The following is a 20,456-nucleotide window of genomic DNA, read 5'->3' as shown; positions in this document are numbered from 1 at the left end:
GCTGGCCATCTTGTGGTGGCCATCTTGTGTCCACATAGGGGCAGGATTTTTGACCACATGGGAGCAGCCATCTTGTGTGTTGGGGTGATGGTCAATCTGCATATTACTCTTTTATTAGATAGGATACTCACTAGACATGTTATAAGAGGCTAACATGCTAGGCTAAGTTGTGCATAACCAACAGTTCTGAGCTAAATTAACAGCTGCTATAGTTAGCCACTAAGTTTTGGAGTGGTTTAGTGGTATCTGCAGCAATATACTCATACAACTAACATTTTTGTTTAAATCTTAATGCTCTAATCATGTATGCCACAGTGACATATGCTAAATAAAAATTTGGAATATATCACAATTTTAGTGAAGCATTAAGAATTAAATTTATAGTATCATTTTCTCCTTTGCTCATACTAAATGAACATATCCTGAAAAAATGTGTTTTGTATTTATTTTTTGTCAGAAGTTAGCTAAGGCAAAAGATTCAAATACTTGCTATTATACTTCCTAATCAATATTATTTATATCCATATATATTATTATATACTAGAGGCCTGGTGCACAAAATTCATGCATGCGGGGGGGGGAAGGGGGGGCAAGTGTCCCTCAGCCCAGCCTGCACCTTCTCATAATCTGGGACCACTCGGGTAGGGTCCCTAAGCCTAGCCAGTAATAAGGGCCTATTGGAGCTTTCCTTCCTCTGGCTGCCAGCAGCTGGCCCAGCCCCGCCCTGCCACAGGTCACCTCCCTGTGCTGGTGGTAGGCGTGGGGTGCAATCACTTGGCTGGCCTGGGCCTCCCACTGTGGGGCGATCAATCGCCGCACACAGGGAGATCCCGCCCTCCCCTGTAGTGCTGCCAGCTGGGTAGCCTGGGCTTCCCTCTTTTGGGCAAGTGATTGTGGAGCCCCCCCATCAATCACCCCGTAGAGGGTAGTCTGGGGCTTCCTCTGAAGGGCGATAGTAGGCAATGGAGGGTATCCCTGATCAATCTCATTGCACCCGCCTTGACTGGCCTGGCACCAGTATGTCATAGTGTGGTAGTCCAGAAGGTCATCTTGCAGTTCGGTCATTTGGTCAATTTGCATATTGTGCTTTTATATATTGTCACAGATTATACAATGTATATAAAACCCATACATTATACTACATAAATAAGCATATATATGCATATGTGTATATAAATATAGACAAAATCCATATATTATTCTATAGAAGTCAAATTTTTTGTTTTGTTTTTAAATATATTTTATTGATTTTTTACAGAGAAGAAGGGAAAGGGATAGAGAGCTAGAAATATCGACCAACTGCCTCCTGCACACTCCCTACTGGGGATGTGTCCGCAACCAAGGTACATGCCCTTAACCGGAATCGAACCCGGGACCCTCTAGTCCGCAGGCCGATGCTCTATCCACTGAGCCAAACCAGTTTTGGCATAGAAGTCTAGTTTTGCTTTGTTTTCTAATTGGTATACTGTAACACACAAATCAACAGATTAAAAGACAGAACATTATTATTGTGGATTTAAGGATATTTTTATATCTTCAACATACTTATGGCCTATATGGATTGATTATTGCAACCAGACCTGGCAGGAACCATTCCCTCTAATTATTTATACCCCAAATACATGTACTATTAGTACTTGACTACCTTTCATATATCCTTCTAACACAGAAGAAAATTGATAAGTACCTTTAATCTTGCTTCGTAGATATTTTAAGACTTCTTGGGTTCCTTTCTGAAAAGGTAGGAAAGGCACATATTCACTAAGACATCTTAAAAGTTTTATACATCAACACATATGTATAAATTTCAAGTTTAAAAACTGATTTCCAAATATGCTTACATTTATAATTTCTCTTCGAATCGTTCTCATAGGATTTCCTTCTAGTGCCAGGAATTTCAAATGAAGTTTTCCCAATGAATAGGGCAGACTACAAAAGATTAAACTGACTTCAGGGAAAACATTAAGGGTAAGAATAATTCAAACAAATAGTTGATTATGAAACTAACAACATATAAGTAAGTGTCAAAGAAAACCCAAGTAATATAGGCCTACCATATTTCCCTTTGAAGTAGCTATATATACACGTAAAAGAAAAAATAGATTTGTTTGAAATTATATTGTGATTGCTAAAAAAGAAATGTGAGCTATGAAACATTCACTAAATTGTATCCAGTGCTAAAAGTAAATGGTCAAAATATAAATTTGACTGAATCAGTGATTCAAAATAGTTATCCTCACTGATACTAAATATTTTGATTCTGCCCTTAAAGCAAATAAATAAAATTCTTCCTAAATAAAAAAGACAAAAAGAAAAAAATTAATTTTAATAGCCCAATTCATATTTTCACTCAATAAGAAAAGTCATTTTTATCTTTGTCACACAAAAAGATAACCTGTTGAAATTAAATATCCAATCTCAAAATTAAGCATCTAAAATTAAATAAATAGGCACTGGTATAGAATATGATTATTGCCCTTAAAGAATTCTCAGGGGAAAAGATACATATGCACTTAACCAAAATATTATAAATAAAATTATCTTATGTTAGTGGTGAGATTTAAATTAGTACAGCCACTCATAAAGATCATCTAAAAATATTACTTCTTCCACAAAGTCTACCCTGATACCTCTCAATAACTTGTAATTCCTATAGCTCCTTCAAGCCCCCAAAGCATTTTATATCTCTCCCATGGCTTTACAGTCATTTAACAAATTCAACAAATATTTACTAGACACCTTCTATAAGTCCAGACACTGATCTAGAAGTTAGAGCAGTGAACAAAACAGATAAAAATGCAGCCTTCTGAGAGTTTAGTTCTAGTAGGTCAGAGTAGCTTGTAGATGAATCGCATTCTATTAGCATATTAAGCTTGATGTAAAGGACAAAATCTAATTACTCTTTGTAGGTCTGTACCTGATACCTGCACAGAAAACATTTAATTTAGAAAAAAAAAATTTATGTACTTTTTATAAATATTTTAACTTATGAATTATAACCAAACACAAATACAATTTCTTATTCACTAGATCTTTAAACTTACCTGCTAATATCATTGTTGCTTAGGTCAAGCCTTTCCAATGATTGTAGTAGTGTAATTTCCTCTGGAACAGATTTTAACTTGTTATCCTGAAGGTCTAGCACAAGGATAGAATTCAGATGCTTAAGATGTTCTGCCCCTAACATTTCAATTTGGTTTTCACCTAAATGTAATTCCTACAAAACCAAAGATCAATCATGTATATTTCTGTAATCAATGTTATACTACATAATGAAAATAAAATTGAAATCTTAATTTCAAATCATTGAAAAGCACATAGAAAAAAACATAACTTCCTAATCATTACAGTGCTTAAATTTTCAATTACATTTAAGCTATCTTACAGGTAAAGAAAAATGACAATAAGAAAAATTTTCAAAATTTTTCTAGTAATTTACAAATAATTAAAGGTCTAACCTGGTATAAAGTTCAAACTTTACAAAACCAAAGAAGAGAAATGACTTAATAGTTACATTTATAGAATAAAAATACAAATCCAAGAACTATACTGATGAAAGATTAGTTTTTTGTGTATTTTTTGAAGGGAAGAACGGGAAGGAAAGGAGAAGGGGAGGGAGAAGGACAGAGGGAGAGGGAGCAACAACACATCAATTGGCTACTTCCTGAACACACCTCAACTTGGGCCAGGGAACATGGCCAGGGAATGCCCTGCAATGCAGATACATGCCCTGGACTAGTAATTGAACCCCAGACCCTGTGGACACATGGACCAATGCTCCAACCACTGAACCACACCGGCCAGGGCAAAAAATTAAAGTGTTAAAACAAATCAGTATAAGTGAAAAAGTTATTTATCTTGTTATGTTTGTTATTCCACACTTTCAATGATAATTATTATGTGATTTCTCATTAACAGTATCTTTTAACACTATTAGCATCATGTATTAAGAGAAATTTTTTTAACACTAATGCATAAAAAGTATACATAAAAGAAAGCAAAACATGGCAAATTTACAAGATAATGTTAATGCTAAATACTTATAACCAGACAGATCTGATTATGATCAGGTAAATGTGAGAGGTGGCAACTTACAGAAAAAGATATATAGTGGTATTCCAGGTCTCCTACAATATGGTCCCAACTTACCATGTTTGCCTCATCATCTACTACTTCTCCAGGTATAAACTAATCATCAGGTAAAATGAACAAATTTCTATTTTTAAGTTATTTCTTTTAAAATTATATATACTACTAATACCATTAATGCATTTAGCCATATTAAAATTCCCAAAACTATTAACATAGGAAAAACGCAGCACTTACAACTAATACATATTTCCAACGTAAAGAAAGATTAAAAAATTCATTTTCATAAATAACTTTTGAAAATATATAGTTACTCAATAATAAACTAAATAGTACCTTTAATAATTTACAAGAAGGAAATTCTGGTAAAAAACGTAATTTATTCCTCCGCAAATAAAGCAATTCTAGTGATTCCATGCCAGCCAATTCAGAAGGTATAGATTCCAACAGATTTGAATTACAATCCAAATGCTTTAATCCTGTAATACATATTTAGCAAAAAATTATTTTAATAGAGAAAAAATATTGGTCTCTAATTTTGTGTACATTCAAAAAATATATAATGATGAGAACTTATGTATCTGTGTTGTTGTATACTTTTATAATAATCAAGAATCCTAGAATGCCACTGAATTAAATATGAACTAAGATTTTTTTCATTTAATTATAAGATAATTGCTATTAAAATTAATGTTTTATAATAATCCATGTCATCATAACAGATTTTTAAAAACTTTGGTTCTCTGTTAAATTACTCTAAAATGTACAAGGTGGGGCAAAAGTATTCAATTTCTCAGACATAAAATTTTATCACAATTTATAATCATTATTTCTTTTCCTTATTTTTTTTTTTTAATATGTCAAAATATCTTTTTGGTGTAGTTTGAGGAAGTTGATAAATAATAATGGCCTGGAGAAAATCTGACTAGTTGCTATTGTTTGCATTTACCACCATAAAATCTATTATTTTATTTCTCTGCAAATATCTGTATTAAAATTTATTTTGATAAAAGTATGTTTCACCAACTTCAAATATATGCATTTTTTTAAAACTGAGATTTACTTTTCATTCCACTTATTTCTGCTGGTAAATTCTTCAGTTGATTACTGGAAAGATTGAGTCGCACCAGACTGGATAGAGAAGAAAAACTAGCAGGAACAGTTTTAAGACAATTATTTGAAAGATCCTTTAAAAAGAGAAAGACAGAATGAATGAATGAACAATAAAAATAAATTATCCCTAAAGAGTATTCCAGAATTATGCAAAGATTGAAACATTATTACATCTATCTATATCTATCTATCTATCTATCTATCTATTTCTGAGGCTATTTTTTAACTCACCTTCACTAATAGTTTCACAAATCATCATTCAATTACCTCAATATTCTGTGGGCCCACCACATACCCAATAATGTAGCAGAGAGAAATCAGAATAAATTCTGACTTCACAAACCGTTTATAAAAAGTCAGTCATGCTCTACTATGTATCTTACTTTCAATAAAAAAATCCATTTGTTTATCAAATATTTACTGGCTGCCTGTAAATAGGGCAAACTATGGGTAAACTGAAGTCCGAAATGAAATATAACTTTGCAAGAAGAAAAATATTCTTGGGGGAAAAAAAGAAACTAAAGCTGAATATATCACCATTTTAATTTTCGATGAAAAAATATTCCCTCTTGATTTTCTGCTCACCTCAGTAAGTCTGCTTTGACTAAGTCTAGAAGTCCACTACACTACTACAGTACTCATTCATTCAAGCTTGCCTAATTAATCTTTATACCACAATGTTTCTTTTAGTCATTGTTTCTTTTTTATCTTTAAACAGTTACACAAGAACTTGCTTTTTGAAACTCCCCTTAAAAGACAATGTTATAAAACAAATAATTCTTCTTATAATATTTGAATTCGGTATAAGTACTCCATTAGCTATCAGGAAACTGTTAGATAGGGCCAATAGTAATAATGAATAGAAAAAAATAATTTAAAGGAAATGCTCTCTGAAGACTTTCAATTAATCTAAATTTAAACAATTGTATTCTGTAATTCTAAATAAATCAAGAAGATACAAAAAGGTAAAAGTGCTACATCACCATTTTTAAAAATACTGTTGTAAACAATAGAAAATAACATCATAATCTTTAATATACAACATAATAATCTCCAACTCCAATACTCTAAATTCTAAGAATTAACAGATTACTAATAAATAAATATTGTATAATATTAAAAGTTACTGACACTAAATGCAATGTAGTATTCTGGATTGGATCCTGGAACAGAAAGAAGAACATTAGTGGAAAAACTGAAAAAATCTTAATAAAATCTGTAGTTTAGTTAGTAATGTACCAATATTAATTTCTTACTTTTTACAGATGTCCTATGGTTATGTAATATGCTAACATTAAGGAAATCTGGGTGAAGGGAATACAGGAACTCTCTTTATATTTCTCCTAGTGGCCCAGTGCACAGATTCATGCACATTGAAAGGAAATTAGAGGAAAGATTCATGCAGTAATTACGTTGCTGCAAAACATTACATGTCAAAATAGTGTGTGTGTGTGTGTGTGTGTGTATAATACTATATACACACACACACACACACACACACACATATATATATATATATATATATATATATATAGTATTATTATAAAATTAAAACGTATGTGTGACTGGCATCAGTGAGTGCTTTACATGTATCGAGCATGCCCGAGTCAACGTTTATTTTTAAACTGCTTGTGTGTGTCATATGTACTCGATGGTCAGTGTCGGATGGATGATTGGTCAGTCACTTAACCTTTTATATATATAGAGATAAATCTAAAATCATTCCAAATAAAAAGCTTAAAATAAAAGTTCCTACTAAAGAAGAGATATTAATTCTTCACAAATTCATCTTAAATAACTCAAATCAACAAACCACTAAAAAAGTTAAACATTTAATTATTGTAGTTAATAATTAAATTAGATCTAAAATTTAATTAATGTCTAAATAGATATTTATACTGCCAATTCTTCAATAAATATTTATTTAGTACCATTATACAAAGTTAGTTTTTACCTAAGAAATATTACCAGTGCAAATTATTACAGATGCTTAAACTTTTAATGTTTTAATATATTGTTGCTCACATTATGGTTTATTTGATACTGAATCCTTAACACAATTCTCACTGAAACATCCTTTCATGATGCTACCTATAATCCAGGAACCTATTCAAAGAAATAACTGGGAACTGCTATAGTTTATTAGGTTTTTTTTCTGCTATAGACTCTTCAAAATAATTCAATTGCTCCCTTTTTCCATTAAATTCCTAAGGAAATCCCTCCTTTGCCATTCACTTTATCTACCTAACTTTCCAAACCTTATTTCCAATCTAACCAGATGGACAGAGTTATTGAAGGAATGGTTGAAGAGACTGTATATTTTTATTTCAAACACTATAGGAGATAATGGGATATATCAAGAATGTTTTTACAGAAAAAAAAAAGTAATTTTCCCTTAAGAAATAAACTTTGAGGCAAAAATGACATGAATTAGTTTTCCAAACCTGTAAGAGGGAAAAGAACAAAAATATAATACTAAATTACTATGTGGAGTAGAGATTATTACAAAATCTGATCTAACATAGCTAAAGCCTTTCTGATGGGATACCTTACAGTGGAATGTTATTCTTTCAGTGGTAAAGTGGAGAGAAAAATATACTTTGGAATCAAACTGGCTTATATTAAAATCCTGAATTCCTTACTTATTAGTTGAATGACTTTAATAAGTTGCTTCTTTGTATAAGCCTAGTTTCTTATCTGTAGTAGGGGATAAACTATCTACCTTGCCATAAGTAAAGGACAAAACAAAGTGCCCGTTGTTTTTATAATGCTTAATAATATGATTAAAATAATATTTCTATTGCTTTATAGTTATCTTTTTATTAAGATGTGACAGAAATGTAATAAAAATTTTGCCAGATTATGTTGCCATTTAAAAAGATAGAGCAAAAAGGCAGACCTTAAAGGTTACCTGGGTAAACTGAGGACAGGAAGGCATAAGGTCTATAAAGGAGGAAGTGGAATGGGTATAGTAAAGGGAATTGGTATTTGCTCAAAACACCTTTCCTCTAATTTGCTAAACTAGGGGTGTCGAACTCAATCGGAGAAGGGGCCAAAATCTAAAATCCAGCCTAAATCGCAGGCCGAATGGTTTACTGAACAGTCATAAACTGACAATGTCATAAACTGACAGCGGAGTGCAGTGATGACAGCGCGGTGCGGGCCTCATTGCAAGGCCTGGCGGGCTGGATTTGGCCCGCGGGCCTTGTGTTTGACACATGTGTGCTAAACCATAAAAAGCCTCTGAATAACAAAGTGATTCTCATCACCCCGTTCCCAAACTCTATTCCTAAATTAAAACTAAGGAGATTTCATAAGAAAACAAGATAAACAAATTTACAATTACTAATTTAATGATCTAATTGAAATGCATACTGGTAACCTAATCATATAATCAGTTGCCCATTTCCTCATGATTTTAATCATACATAAAGATTCTCAGTCTAATGAAAAATGTGATCATTCCCAAATTATACAAAAATTGGAAAATCACAACTTACCAAATCTTCTAAATTGAACAGTTGCTCAAATCCCTCTGGTATAGAAGTTAGTTCGTTATGCTGGAGATACAGGCCCTTCAGGTTTCTGAGATTTGTAATTTCTTCAGGGAGTATCTTCAGTTTGTTATGGCTATTAATAAAATAAATGCTGAATCATCAGCTGACAACTTATAAATATTTATAAACTTTTTTATGCTGAACAACTACATGGACTAATTAAAAACATGAAATATGTTTACTAATATTAAAGTTACCAAGCTTCATATCCTAAAGTAATCAAATTGAGGGTTTCAATGAAAAACAACATAGAAATAAAATATTTTTAACCAAATAATTTGTGAACTTTTGATTGCTGCTTTAAAATCAACTCTTAATTTTACATATAAAGTGAAAGAATACACTGGATTCTTATAATTTTATATTGCACCTGAGTTTCAGAATTTTTACAAAGATGTGCGCACACACACACTACAATGCAGCACATCTTATATGGGGATTATGTTTTAAAGTTATCACCCAAGACAAAATTAGCTGTTTCTGTCTGAGGACCTGGCATGTCCATTTGAATGTAATATAAAGCTCCACTCTTCTTTGTACCTAGTTTTAACATTTCAGCTCAGTCCTTCTATAGAGATATTTAGCTTACTGTTTTAAGAGAAGGCCCAAGTCACCAAGGATGACACACTCCCGGATAATTAAGAGATGACTTAGGTTGTTCCCAGATTTACCTCAACTATTCTCTTGGGAATTCCACTCTCTTTTCATTTCATGCCACATACAATTACTCAACAGATAATGGAGAAATGTATAATAGGGTAACTAACAATAACCTTAAGTTATATTAAAATAGAACTAGTTGAAATAAAAATGCCAAAAGATGTGTTCTAAAAAAAGAACCACTGAAAATTGTCAAAAATTGGTTACTACTGTTGGTTATATAATCAAAATCTTTATATACCTGATGGGGATCTAGTTGAGCAGAGTAATTCTAGCTATATACTTCCTCCATTTCTTGTCATCATTTATTTCCTCCATCCTAATGTTCATACTCGGAAGCTAAAAGTAAAGCCACATGCACTCTGTTCTCCCTCACCTCTTCCAGTCAACCCAACCTAGTCTAGCTTTAGCAAGCCACACCCATGCCTTGACTTGTAAGGGCAAGTTCTAAACAATTAGTACCTTTTTTGTATATAGATAATTTTGTTGATTTATGGTGATTTTAAAGTTTTTACCAGATGAGCAGTGTTGTTTGAGGTATTGTTTTTCATCAAACCAGTTAACATGCCTTCAGAAAACTGACACTTGGCTATACTATGTTAGATAGATCTGTAACAATATCTATTTTATAAATCATAGTTTGCAAACTATGTTTTGAATACTTATACCTTTTTGTTTTTTTCTCCTAAATGAAATCTTCCCTAATCCATTTTCTCCTAATATGTGTATATATATGTATATAAGGTAGTTGGTTATTCTGGATGTGCAATGAAGAGCCTTGGCCACCTGGCCACCCAGACATCTATCAATGAGTACCAGAAGCATATCCACAGAACCCTAGGAGTCCCCAGAAAACATTAACAACCACCAATATCAAAACCATCAAATTTTTCGTCATTAATAAAAGAACTGTTTTCAGTTTATTCCTATTGCTTAACACTTAGATATTTTATATCAAAGTAACTTAAAACTTCAGATATTAACAAAGAGGTTTTCTAAAATAACCACATAAAATTGTTTCATAAAACAAATTTTTTAATTCTCACCAGAAGATATGTTTTATTGATTTTTAGAGAAAGAAGAAAGGAGAGAGACAGGGAGAAAGAGAGAGAGAAACATCTATCAGTTGCCTCCCACAAGCCCCAGAAGGAATTGAACCCAAAACCTAGTAATGTCCCTGACCAGGAATTGAACCCCCAACCTTTTTCTTGTTCAGGATGACATGCCAACAAACTGAGACACCAAGCCAGGGCAAAAACAAAAGTATTTTTTTTAAATCAACTGGCTTTTAATCTGTAAAACCAGAAAGTATGTATACAATTCTAAAACAAAAAATAAAAATAACCTGAGAATTAAAACTCATTCTTATTCTGCTTTAACCACTTTCTAAGGTAATAAAAAAAAATACTTTAAAGTGTTAGAAAAAACATTTTTTAAATATATCTTTATTGATTTCAGAGAGGAAGGAAGAGGGAGAAACAGCAATAATGAGAGAGAATCACCAATTGGCTGCCTCCTGTACACCTTCTACTGGGGATCTAGCCCAAAACCCAAGCATGTGTACTTGACCTTAATCGAATCTGGGACCATTCAGTCTGCAAGCCAATGTTCTATACCCTGAGCCAAGACAGCTAGGAATAGAAAAAACATTTTAAAGAATATTAGGTTGATAGTGCTGGTGGTGGTGGCAAAAGCAGAGAGGGGATTGAGCAAAAAAGAAAAGAAAGAGAACTCATGGACATGGACAACAGTGTAGTGATTGTGTGTGGGGGGTGGGGGTGTTGGAGGAAGGCATAGAGGATGGAAATATAAAGTAATAAGTATTCTTTTAAAAAAAATAAGTTTAAATTTTACCTGACATTAAGTTTCTGAAGATTTTCTAATTCTCTTATAGCAGAAGGAAGGGATGTCAGCTGATTGTCATGTATCTAAAAGTTATTAAAAGAGTCAATATCTAAATCTTATAATTAACCATATATTAGCTTTGCCATTGTACAAAATTCTTCAACAATAATCCCATTCTTCTAATTCAATAGCATCGAGTTGAGTATTGGAAATTTGTTCTGTGTATAGAAGAGGAAAAGGAGTTTGAAATTGACCAAACTGCTGTTCAGATATCATGAAGTCATGTGATCACTGTTAAATATTACAATTTAAAAAAAAACTTCAGCCGAAACCAGGTTAGCTCAGTGGATAGAGTGTCGGCCTGTGGACTGAAAGGTGCCAGTTCAATTCCGGTCAAGGGCAGGTACCTTGATTGCAGGCACATCCCCAGTGTGGGGTGTGCAAAAGGCAGCTGATCAATGATTCTCTCTCATCGATGTTTCTAACTCTCTATCCCTCTCTCTTCCTCTCTGTAAAAAATTAATAAAATATATTAAAAAAAAACAAAAAAAAAGTTCACCTCACTGAGTAGAATTAGAATTCCAATCTCAAATGAGAGATGGGAGGGTTAGAAACTAAAAATAGTCCTCCGAGGGCATGATTTATGTCAACATATATAAAAATAAATGAGAAGTGGGTGAGGGACTTCTCTCATGGTTTCAAATAATCATATTGTTTTCAAGGTAACAGGAATCTAAGCCAATCCATTCATTTTACAAATTAAAAAACAAAAACAAACAAACAAAAACTTCTCTAGAAATCTAACTAGATCCAACTTTTCATGTATGAGTTGGAAGATAGTTGATGTTCCTAAGTTAAGGATATTAGAAGTGTGTAGATTGTGAAATAAACTATTCACCCTTTATGGCAATTAGAGACTAAAACACAGTCCCTAAATAAATACACAAAAATTTAAGTTCAATAATTGAAGTCAATGTTGAAAGTTATATAAAAAAATTTAATCTTAAGTGTATTGATCCTTAAACCACATGGGTTTGAACGGTACAGTTTCACGTATACACAGATTTTTTTTTCCAGTAAGTACTGTAAATGTATTTTCTCTTCCTTATGATTTTCTTAATAACACTTTCTTTTCTCTAGCATAATTTATATGGTATGTAATACATATACTGTGATTAATATATGTTAATCTACTGATTATGTTATCGGTAAGGCTTCTGGTCAACAGTAGGCTATTAGTAATTAAGGTTCTGGGGAGTCCAAAGTCATACACAGATTCTCAATTGTGCAGAGCCTAGAGTCCCTAATCCCTGCATTTTTCAAGAGTCAACTGTATTTGCTTTAATTTCCAGAATAATATTAAAAATTATAGCAATAGAAAAATATAAATAGCAGCAACTACTTGTTAAATACCAATTCTGTTTGTAAAACAATGTTTACAATTAGGTAGTAGTATCAGTTCTAGTTTACAGATGTGGAAAAAGAGACACTAAGAGGTAACTTTTCCAAGTTTGCACAGCTATCAAGAGGCAAAGCCAAAATTTGAAGCATGATGTTCTGACTCTACAATCCTAACCATTATGTTTTGTCTAATGATAATTTGTTATTCTTCCTTGTGTTTTACCAAGTGAAATGGTTTTTCTGCTCATCAAAACCTAAATTTATAATTAGAGTCTCTTTACCTAATGACCCATATTTATAATCAGTCAACTTACATCAAGAACAGTGAGTGCAGGTAGGAGTCCGAGATCATCTGAAAGTGACTGAAGTTTATTGTTGGATATTATTAACTTGGTCAAATCCGTCTGTTCCCACCATCGCTCAGTAGCACTGAATGAAAGATTCTGATTAGCTTCCTCAGGGATATCCAAATTTATTCTCCAGACACACTGAGGCACTATTTCCAACACAACCAAACCCAAAAAGAAAGACATAAAACAAGCAGTTAGATACAAGTGACATATTTTATAACAGCTATTCAGTTTACCTACTGAAAAGCAATTGTTGAAACATTTAAATAAAAGAAAAAAATACTTCAAAAAAGTCAAATAACAATAACTTGTAACTAGATTAGAGTAAAAATTGATTTTATTAAAAAACAATATGTGAGCCCAAACCGGTTTGGCTCAATGGATAGAGCGTCGGCTTGGGGACTGAAAGGTCCCGGGTTCGATTCCGGTCAAGGGCATGTACCTTGGTTGCAGGCATATCCCCAGTAGGGGGTGTGCAAGAGGCAGCTGATCGATGACTCTCTCTCATCGATGTTTCTAACTCTCTCTCTCCCTTCCTCTCTGTACAAAATCAATAAAAATATATTAAAAAAAAAAAAAACAATATGTGAGCCCTAACCAGTTTGGCTCAGTGTATAGAGCGTCAGCCTGCAGACTGAAAGGTCCCAGGTTCGATTCTGGTCAAGGGATGTACCTTGGTTGCGGGCACATCCCCAGTTGGGGGGTATGCAGGAGGCAGCTGATTGATGTTTCTCTCTCATTGATAATTCTAACTCTCTATCCATCTCCCTTCCTTTCTGTAAAAAAAAAAAATCAATAAATATATTTTCAAAAAGACAACGTAATATGTATTTTACCTATTACACCTCACTATTATCTTTATTCAACTACATCTATTATACATGCAATCTACATAGCACCTAATGGAGAGAAAAAAGGGATTCTACCATTAAGCTAACAGAGTAACAGAAGGCACGAAAATCAGCATTTATAAGGTAATGTTATAAATTTCATAACAGAAGAGTGTGTGAAGTCTGAGAAAGCACTGGTATTAACAAAAATAGCTAATAATAATAATAGATAAGAAGTACAAATAACAGGCAATTTTCTAACATACTCATTTAAACCTCATAACAACTCTGTGAGGTAGGTGTTAATACTCTTATAGTTTCATAGGTGAGAAAAATGGGACACAGAGAAAATTAGAATTTACCCAGCATTCTACAGCCAGTAAACACTAGAGAAGGGATCTTGGCAAAGATATATAGTCTTGCCTCTCAGTGAGTTGGAAGGCATACCTGATTTTGGTAGCTGCTAATTTATCTGACATATTCAACAGAAATGATAACATATGTCCACACAAAGACTAAACTTGAAAGTTCATGGCAATTTTACTCATAATAGCCAAAAATTAGAAAAAATCAAATATCTTTCAATAAGTGAATAGATGATTACTATCTATCTATCTATCTATCTATTCTCTCTCTCTCTCTCTCTCACACACACACACACACAGCCTATCTAATAAAATAGTAATATTCAAATTGACCATCACTCCAACACAAAATGGCCACCCCCATGTGGACACAATATGGCTGCCACAAGATGGCCTGCAGAGGAGGACAGTTGTAGGCAATCAGGCCAGCAGAAAAGGGCAGGTGGAAGGGACCAGGCGTGGAAGGGAGGGCAGTTTTGGGGTGATTAGGCCTGTAAGGGAAGGCAGTTAGGGGTGACCAGGCCTGCAGGGGAGGGAAGTTGGGGGTGACTAGGCCTGCAGGAAAAGACAGTTAGGGGTGGTGACTAGGCCTGCAGGAGAGGGAAGTTGGGGGCAATCAGGCCTGCAGGGGAGGGCAGTTGGGGGGACCAGGCCTGCAAGGGAGGGAAGTTGGGGGTGACTAGGCCTGCAGGAGAAGACAGTTAGGGGTGACTAGGCCTGCAGGGGATGCCAGTTAGAAGCAACCAGGCTGGCATGGAAGGGCAGTTAGTTAGGGGTTACTGAGCCAGCAGAGGAGGGCAGTTGGGGGAGACCAGACCTGAAGGAGAGGACAGTTAGGGGCAACCAGGCTGGCAGGGGAGAGCTGTTAGGGGTGACCAGGCCCGGAGGGGAGGGCAGTTAGGGGCAATAGGGCTGGCAGGGGAGCAGTTAGGCATCAATCAGGCTGGTAGGGGAGTGGTTAGGGGGTGATCAGGCTGGCAGGCAGAAGTGGTTAGTGGCAATCAGGCAGGCAGGCGAGCAGTTGGGGGCCAGCAGTGCTAGATTGTGAGAAAGATGTCCAACTGCCTGTTTAGGCTGGATCCTACAGGGATCGGGCCTATATGGGCAGTCGGACATAGCTCAAGGGGTCCCAGACTTGGTTGAGGGACCTCCACTCCCCCTGTGCACGAATTTTGTGCACCGGGCCTCTAGTATATGTATAAAAGCCAAAATGACTGGCTGACCATTCGACAGGTAGCTATGTTGGGCACTGACCACCAGGCGGAAGACACTCAATGCAGGGGCTGCCCCCTGGTGGTCAGTGTGCTCCCACAGCAAGAGTGCCGCTCAGCTGACCAACGGGTGCCAGATGCTGGGCTCATGGCTGCAAGCGCAGCTGTGGTGGCAGGAGCCTCTCCTGCGGACACTCCCCCTGTACGCCCCTCCCCAATCTGGACCAGGACTGGGATCGGAAACAGCATCGGGAATGACTGGGAGCAAGCCTGTGGCCACTTCTCAGTAATGGGCGTGCCGGTATCACCCTAAGACAGGTGCACAGAGACAACAGTGGAGCAGCAGTAAGCTTACTGAGCAGTGGTGGCAGCACAGCAGGGCCAGGATGAGCAGGAGTGGCACCCTGGGCCTGGCTCAGGCTCCTCCTGGGCAGCCTGCCACTTTGCACACTACTACATCCATCAAGGGATGTAGGACTGCTGATTTCTTCAGCCAATCCCGGCAGGCCAGGCCAAGGGACCCCACAGGTACACGACCAGTGCACAGATTCGTACACCGGGCCTCTATTTTAAAAATAAAAAGGACGCTGAAACTGGTTTGGCTCAGTGGATAGAGCGTCGGCCTGCGGACTGAAAGGTCCCAGGTTCGATTCCAGTCAAGGGCATGTACCTTGGTTGAGGGCACATCCCCGGTAGTGGGTGTGCAAAAGGCAGCTGATCGATGATTCTCTCTCATCAATGTTTCTAACTCTCTATCCCTCTCTCTTCCTCTCTGTAAAAAAAAATACAATATATTTAAAAAAAAAAAAAAAGGATGTCTCTAAAAACAAAATTAACAACAACAACAAAAACAAAACAAAACAGTATACTAAGCAAAAGAAGCCTAAAACAAAAAAAATCAGAAATGTAAAATTCCATTTAAATGAAATTCTGGAAGAGGCTAATCTCTATTTGTGTGGAGCACTGGGTTAAATTGACAGCAAAGGGGCATAAGAGAACTTTCAAGTGTTGGAAATGTTCTATAACATGATTGTGGTAGTGGTTGCACAATTATACATCTGCCAAAACTCATCAAACTATACACTTAAAATGGATGTAAATTATATTCTAATAACATTAACTTGAAATAAAAAAAGATGCCAATTTTTAAAATCCAGATAATGTAGTATGTAAAAGTAACCGTGTGAGTGTATATTAAACAAATATCCACATATACGTGTGTGTATATATGAAGGAGAAAAGACTTGGAATATAATCACAAAAATTTATTATTTAACAAATGCAATCCTATATGATTCTATATAATAAAAGCCTAATATGCAAATTGTCCCCGTGGTTGACCATTCCACCAGGAGAGAGGGAGTTCAACCACTCGTCACGACATGTGCTGATCATCAGAGGGCAGCGCGGAACATGTTGGGCATCAGCAATGCGCTGTGACTTCTTGCCAGCTACCTGGGTTTGGGGGTAATGGGGACAGAGGTGTGGTGAGATGTGGGGTGTCCACCGAGCTCACACTCACTCCCCTGCTACCCTCGCACTGGACTCCAGGGCTTTCGTGCCAGGCGCCCACAAAGAGCCTAGCCCGCACCCACGTGGCCTTTTCTGGGTGAGCCAGGCCACAGCCATCGGGACTACAGGGGCCAGTTGGGCTCCCCGTGGGTTCGCACAGGAGCCAGTCTGTGAGGCTGCCTGCTCAGTTTCCAGGTGGTACCTCTGGGCCCAGAGGACCACGCTGTATCCCAGCCCATGGCATCTGGCTGCACTCACCTCATCTGTGTGGGGACTCGGGTGCCCTGTCACAGATGGAGAAGGATGCATGGGGAGACCAGGTGCTGCCAGGGCCCAGAGGTCAGCTGGGACCTGCCCTTTCATGCCCAATGCTCCTGCTATGAACACCGCCCAGGCCTAGAGACTGCAGTAGTGTACAAATTTCGTGCACTGGGTCTATGGTTCTTAATAAATAAATTTGAATAGAGCTCATATTAAAGTGCTTATGTGACTATGAGTTGTTCTAAGTGTCTCTTTGCTTCCTGGGTACCTAACTAGTACAATATCTGGAAGAAACACACAGAGTATACAACAAATGCTGTTTAAATAAGTACGCGGCACTCCCCATTGCCTCTCTGACCTGGGACCTCTGAACAGAGTCTTACAGGAAGCAAAGGAGTGAGCCTGTCAGGTATAAAGGAAATTTTTTCAAGCTTTGGGATAACCAAGTATATATATATGCATGTCATTTATAAATACTTACATTCCCATAGATTAAAAGCTTTATCAGGCAGAGCAGAGATTTTATGTCATACACCCTTTCATTCATTCAGTAGGATTTCTTGATCTACTCTATAGATGCATGGCACACACAAAAAGCAATCCTTAGAAGGTAAATGGAAAGCTTTTAATACCAGATAAAGAACTATAATTAAAGAAAAACATTAGGGGAAGAATGATATATTGTCTCACTCCACACTTCCCACCTCCTTCCAGGCAGTCAGAACAGTATCTGGCTATTTATTATTCACTCATGGTAATCAAATTTGTACTCCAGCTTTTATTAGGTTCATCAGGATGACCCCAAATTCACTCCCGTATGGCATCTCTATCCTGACCCGCAATTTGGGAAATAGGCTCCTTATTTCTTGTATTTTAGGACTGCTGAGGTGCACAAAGAAAAGTGTGTTGTCAGGGAACAGTGGCATTCAAAAAGTTCACAAAGAAGCTGATAAAGTACAGAATTTTAGGTCAAATTAAAATGAGGGAAATGAGGGCCAAAGAAACAAAGTATGTGCCCATCATCTGATAGCTAATTGAGTCACACATTAGGGTGTTATCTCATGGGAATCCCGGAACGCTCTTCCCGTTTAAATTTTGGCCCATTCCCATCAGGGCCCATTCCTGAAGAGAAAAAGTCGGAACCGAACCGGGCTGACCGAAACAATGAGAGTGTGATGAGTGCCTCCATTAAAGCCAGCGGGGTCCGGGCCGGAAGCGTGAGGCAAAGGGGGCCAAAGCCAAGCCAGACTTTGAAAGGGAGGCTGCCTGGAACCAGGGCTTTCTGACAGGACGCAAATCGGGTCGCACCCCGGGACCGTACCTTCGCTGAGGTTCCGCCCGGACAGGTTTAACTGGCCGCTCTTCCGCGCCGCCTTTAACAGCCCCTGGGGTACGGAGGAGGCCCCGCCGTCTCCCCGTTCAGCTCTGAAACCCGCTCGGGGGTCCCGCGCCGCGACTCCTTTCAGGCGCGACATGTTTCAACCCCACCCACCCGGGTCCAGAAGCGGAGAGCCCTGCGCGTGACGCAAAAAGGCGGCGCCGCCTTCGGCCCCGCCCCGCCCCTGCGGCGCGCGCGTGCGCGCTCGGTGCGCGGGGCTCGTGGCCTCCGGCGCGGGGCCTTCGCTCTCCGGCGGCGCGGCCTGGGTGACGTCACTGTCCGTGACTGGAGCTGGAGGACAGAGGAGCCCTTCCCGTTGCCGGTGCCAGCCCCCGGTCTCTTGGAATTACTTCGCTCAAGTAAGTGTGTCTAAGCGGCTGAGGAAGGCCTTGCGGGTTTAGGTGTGCAGTGTTACCGCGATGCCGTCTTCCCCATCGGTGCCCCCGCCGCCGCGGCCAGGGTGGCGGGAAAGAGTAACCTTTTCTGCTTCCTCCTTCTGGCCTGGACGGAGCGCGGGCCTGGACTCAAACTTGAGCCCTGGGCGCGGTCTGCAGCCTCGCTGGACCCTAAGCCTGTATTGGGCGCTGCTGGCGGTGGCGCCAAATCTCCGCCCGGTGTAGGAAATAAAGCGGGTTTCTGTTCCTCCGGGCGATACTCTGGTTCCTGGAGTGGGTGTCCCTGGCCTGTGTGGGGTATGGAGTTCGTAGCCCAGCATAGGAAGTAGTGTGAGGTGGACGTGTTTGGCAACAGGGAAAGGACGGGGGGGGGGGAGCTTAATAAATGTTTCCCAGGGAACCAAGTGGAGGCACAAGCTTCACTATAGTGAAAACAGCTTGGACTTTTGGAAGCCCGGAGATACCAGTTCGAATCCCAGCTGCTTCTGTGTCTTACAAGCGACGTAGCGTTAGGCAATTTACTTCACCTCTTTTATTTTATTTTGTATTATTTTTTTAAGATATATTTTATTGATTTTTCACAGAGAGGAAGAGAGGGATAGAGAGTTGGAAATATCGATCGCTGCCTCCTGCACATCTGCCGGGGATATGCCCGCAACCAAGGTGCATGCCTCTAACCGGAATCGAACCTGGGATCTTGCAGTTCGCAGACCGACGCTCTATCCACTGAGTCAAACCGGTCTCGGCTACTTTACCTCTTTTAAAGCTCACTTTTATAAATAATTTTTTATCTCATTCGATTTTTAAAATAATTAAGTGAAGCTAACGTTTTAAATATTGAGCGCTTAGTGAAGAAAGGGACTCCAATCCAGAATAGAAAAGGAATTTTTAAAAATATTTCTATTGATTGCAGAGATGGAGTGAGAGAGAGAAAGAAACATTAGACATGAGAGAGAATCATTGGTCGGCGGCTTCCTGCACGCCCACGCTAGAGATCTCCCGCCACCGCCACCCGGGCATGTGCCCTGACCAGGAATCGAACCGTGAGCTCCCGGTTCATCATAGGTCGCCGCTCAGCCACGCCTGCCGGGCAAAGGACAATTTTGTTCAGTTAGGTCGGTTTTCGTGGAATGTTAGTTTCTGTATGAAATGTAAGAACTTTAGACTTTTCCTTTGCCTGAAGTGGTTTTGTTTTTAAAAGCTTCTGCCGGGAAATGTCCTCCTAAGCCCCCATCTACTCGGTGGGAGATCGGTGGGATATTTGAAAGGTAGAACAACAAAATCTGCAGCACAAACAATTTTGCCTCAGTCCTGGTTCTTGCTACTTCTCATATTCAGTTTTTAACTCCCTCTCGCTTTAACACAGGAGGTTGTGGGTTCAATTCAGGTCAGAGCACATGCCCAGGTTGTGGGCTTGACCCCCAGAAGGGGGCCTGCAGGAGTCAGGCTTGATGTCCCTCTCATGGCTATTTCTCTCTCTCTTATTCTT

General features: G+C 38.0%; 2 protein-coding genes across 14 annotated transcripts in view; one reads left to right on the top strand and one right to left on the bottom strand.

Annotated features, from left to right (window-relative positions):
- Window positions 1–18,722, bottom strand: part of LRRC40 (leucine rich repeat containing 40) — a 50,365-nt gene extending 31,643 nt beyond the window's left edge. The window contains exons 1-9 of one of the 4 annotated variants that reach the window (XM_084871863.1): window positions 18,516–18,722; window positions 12,980–13,161; window positions 11,274–11,347; window positions 8,703–8,832; window positions 5,153–5,276; window positions 4,426–4,568; window positions 3,045–3,217; window positions 1,842–1,944; window positions 1,688–1,733 (exon numbers count right to left, since the gene is read on the bottom strand). In XM_084871863.1, coding sequence (XP_084727989.1) covers window positions 1,688–1,733; window positions 1,842–1,944; window positions 3,045–3,217; window positions 4,426–4,568; window positions 5,153–5,276; window positions 8,703–8,832; window positions 11,274–11,347; window positions 12,980–13,161; window positions 18,516–18,669 — 1,129 coding nt within the window. In that variant the 5' untranslated portion in view covers window positions 18,670–18,722. Of the gene's footprint in view, window positions 1–1,687; window positions 1,734–1,841; window positions 1,945–3,044; window positions 3,218–4,425; window positions 4,569–5,152; window positions 5,277–8,702; window positions 8,833–11,273; window positions 11,348–12,979; window positions 13,162–18,515 lie in introns of those variants that run through there. The other 3 variants (XM_084871864.1, XM_084871865.1, XM_084871866.1) reach the window with 3 other exon arrangements.
- A 99-nt stretch (window positions 18,723–18,821) lies between these two features.
- SRSF11 (serine and arginine rich splicing factor 11) overlaps window positions 18,822–20,456 on the top strand; it is a 40,641-nt gene continuing 39,006 nt past the window's right edge. For 6 of the 10 annotated variants that reach the window (XM_084871870.1, XM_084871884.1, XM_084871882.1 and 3 more), the window contains exon 1: window positions 18,825–18,931. The gene's annotated coding sequence lies outside the window, so the exon portion shown is untranslated. Of the gene's footprint in view, window positions 18,932–20,456 lie in introns of all 10 variants that reach the window. The other 4 variants (XM_084871873.1, XM_084871872.1, XM_084871885.1 and 1 more) reach the window with 2 other exon arrangements.

This window comes from Pipistrellus hanaki, assembly GCF_964339955.1.
Source record: "Pipistrellus hanaki genome assembly, chromosome: 2".
NCBI lineage: Eukaryota > Metazoa > Chordata > Mammalia > Chiroptera > Vespertilionidae > Pipistrellus > Pipistrellus hanaki.
The sequence above is the reverse complement of the archived record's forward strand: the minus strand, read 5'-3'. Positions and strand labels throughout refer to the sequence as shown.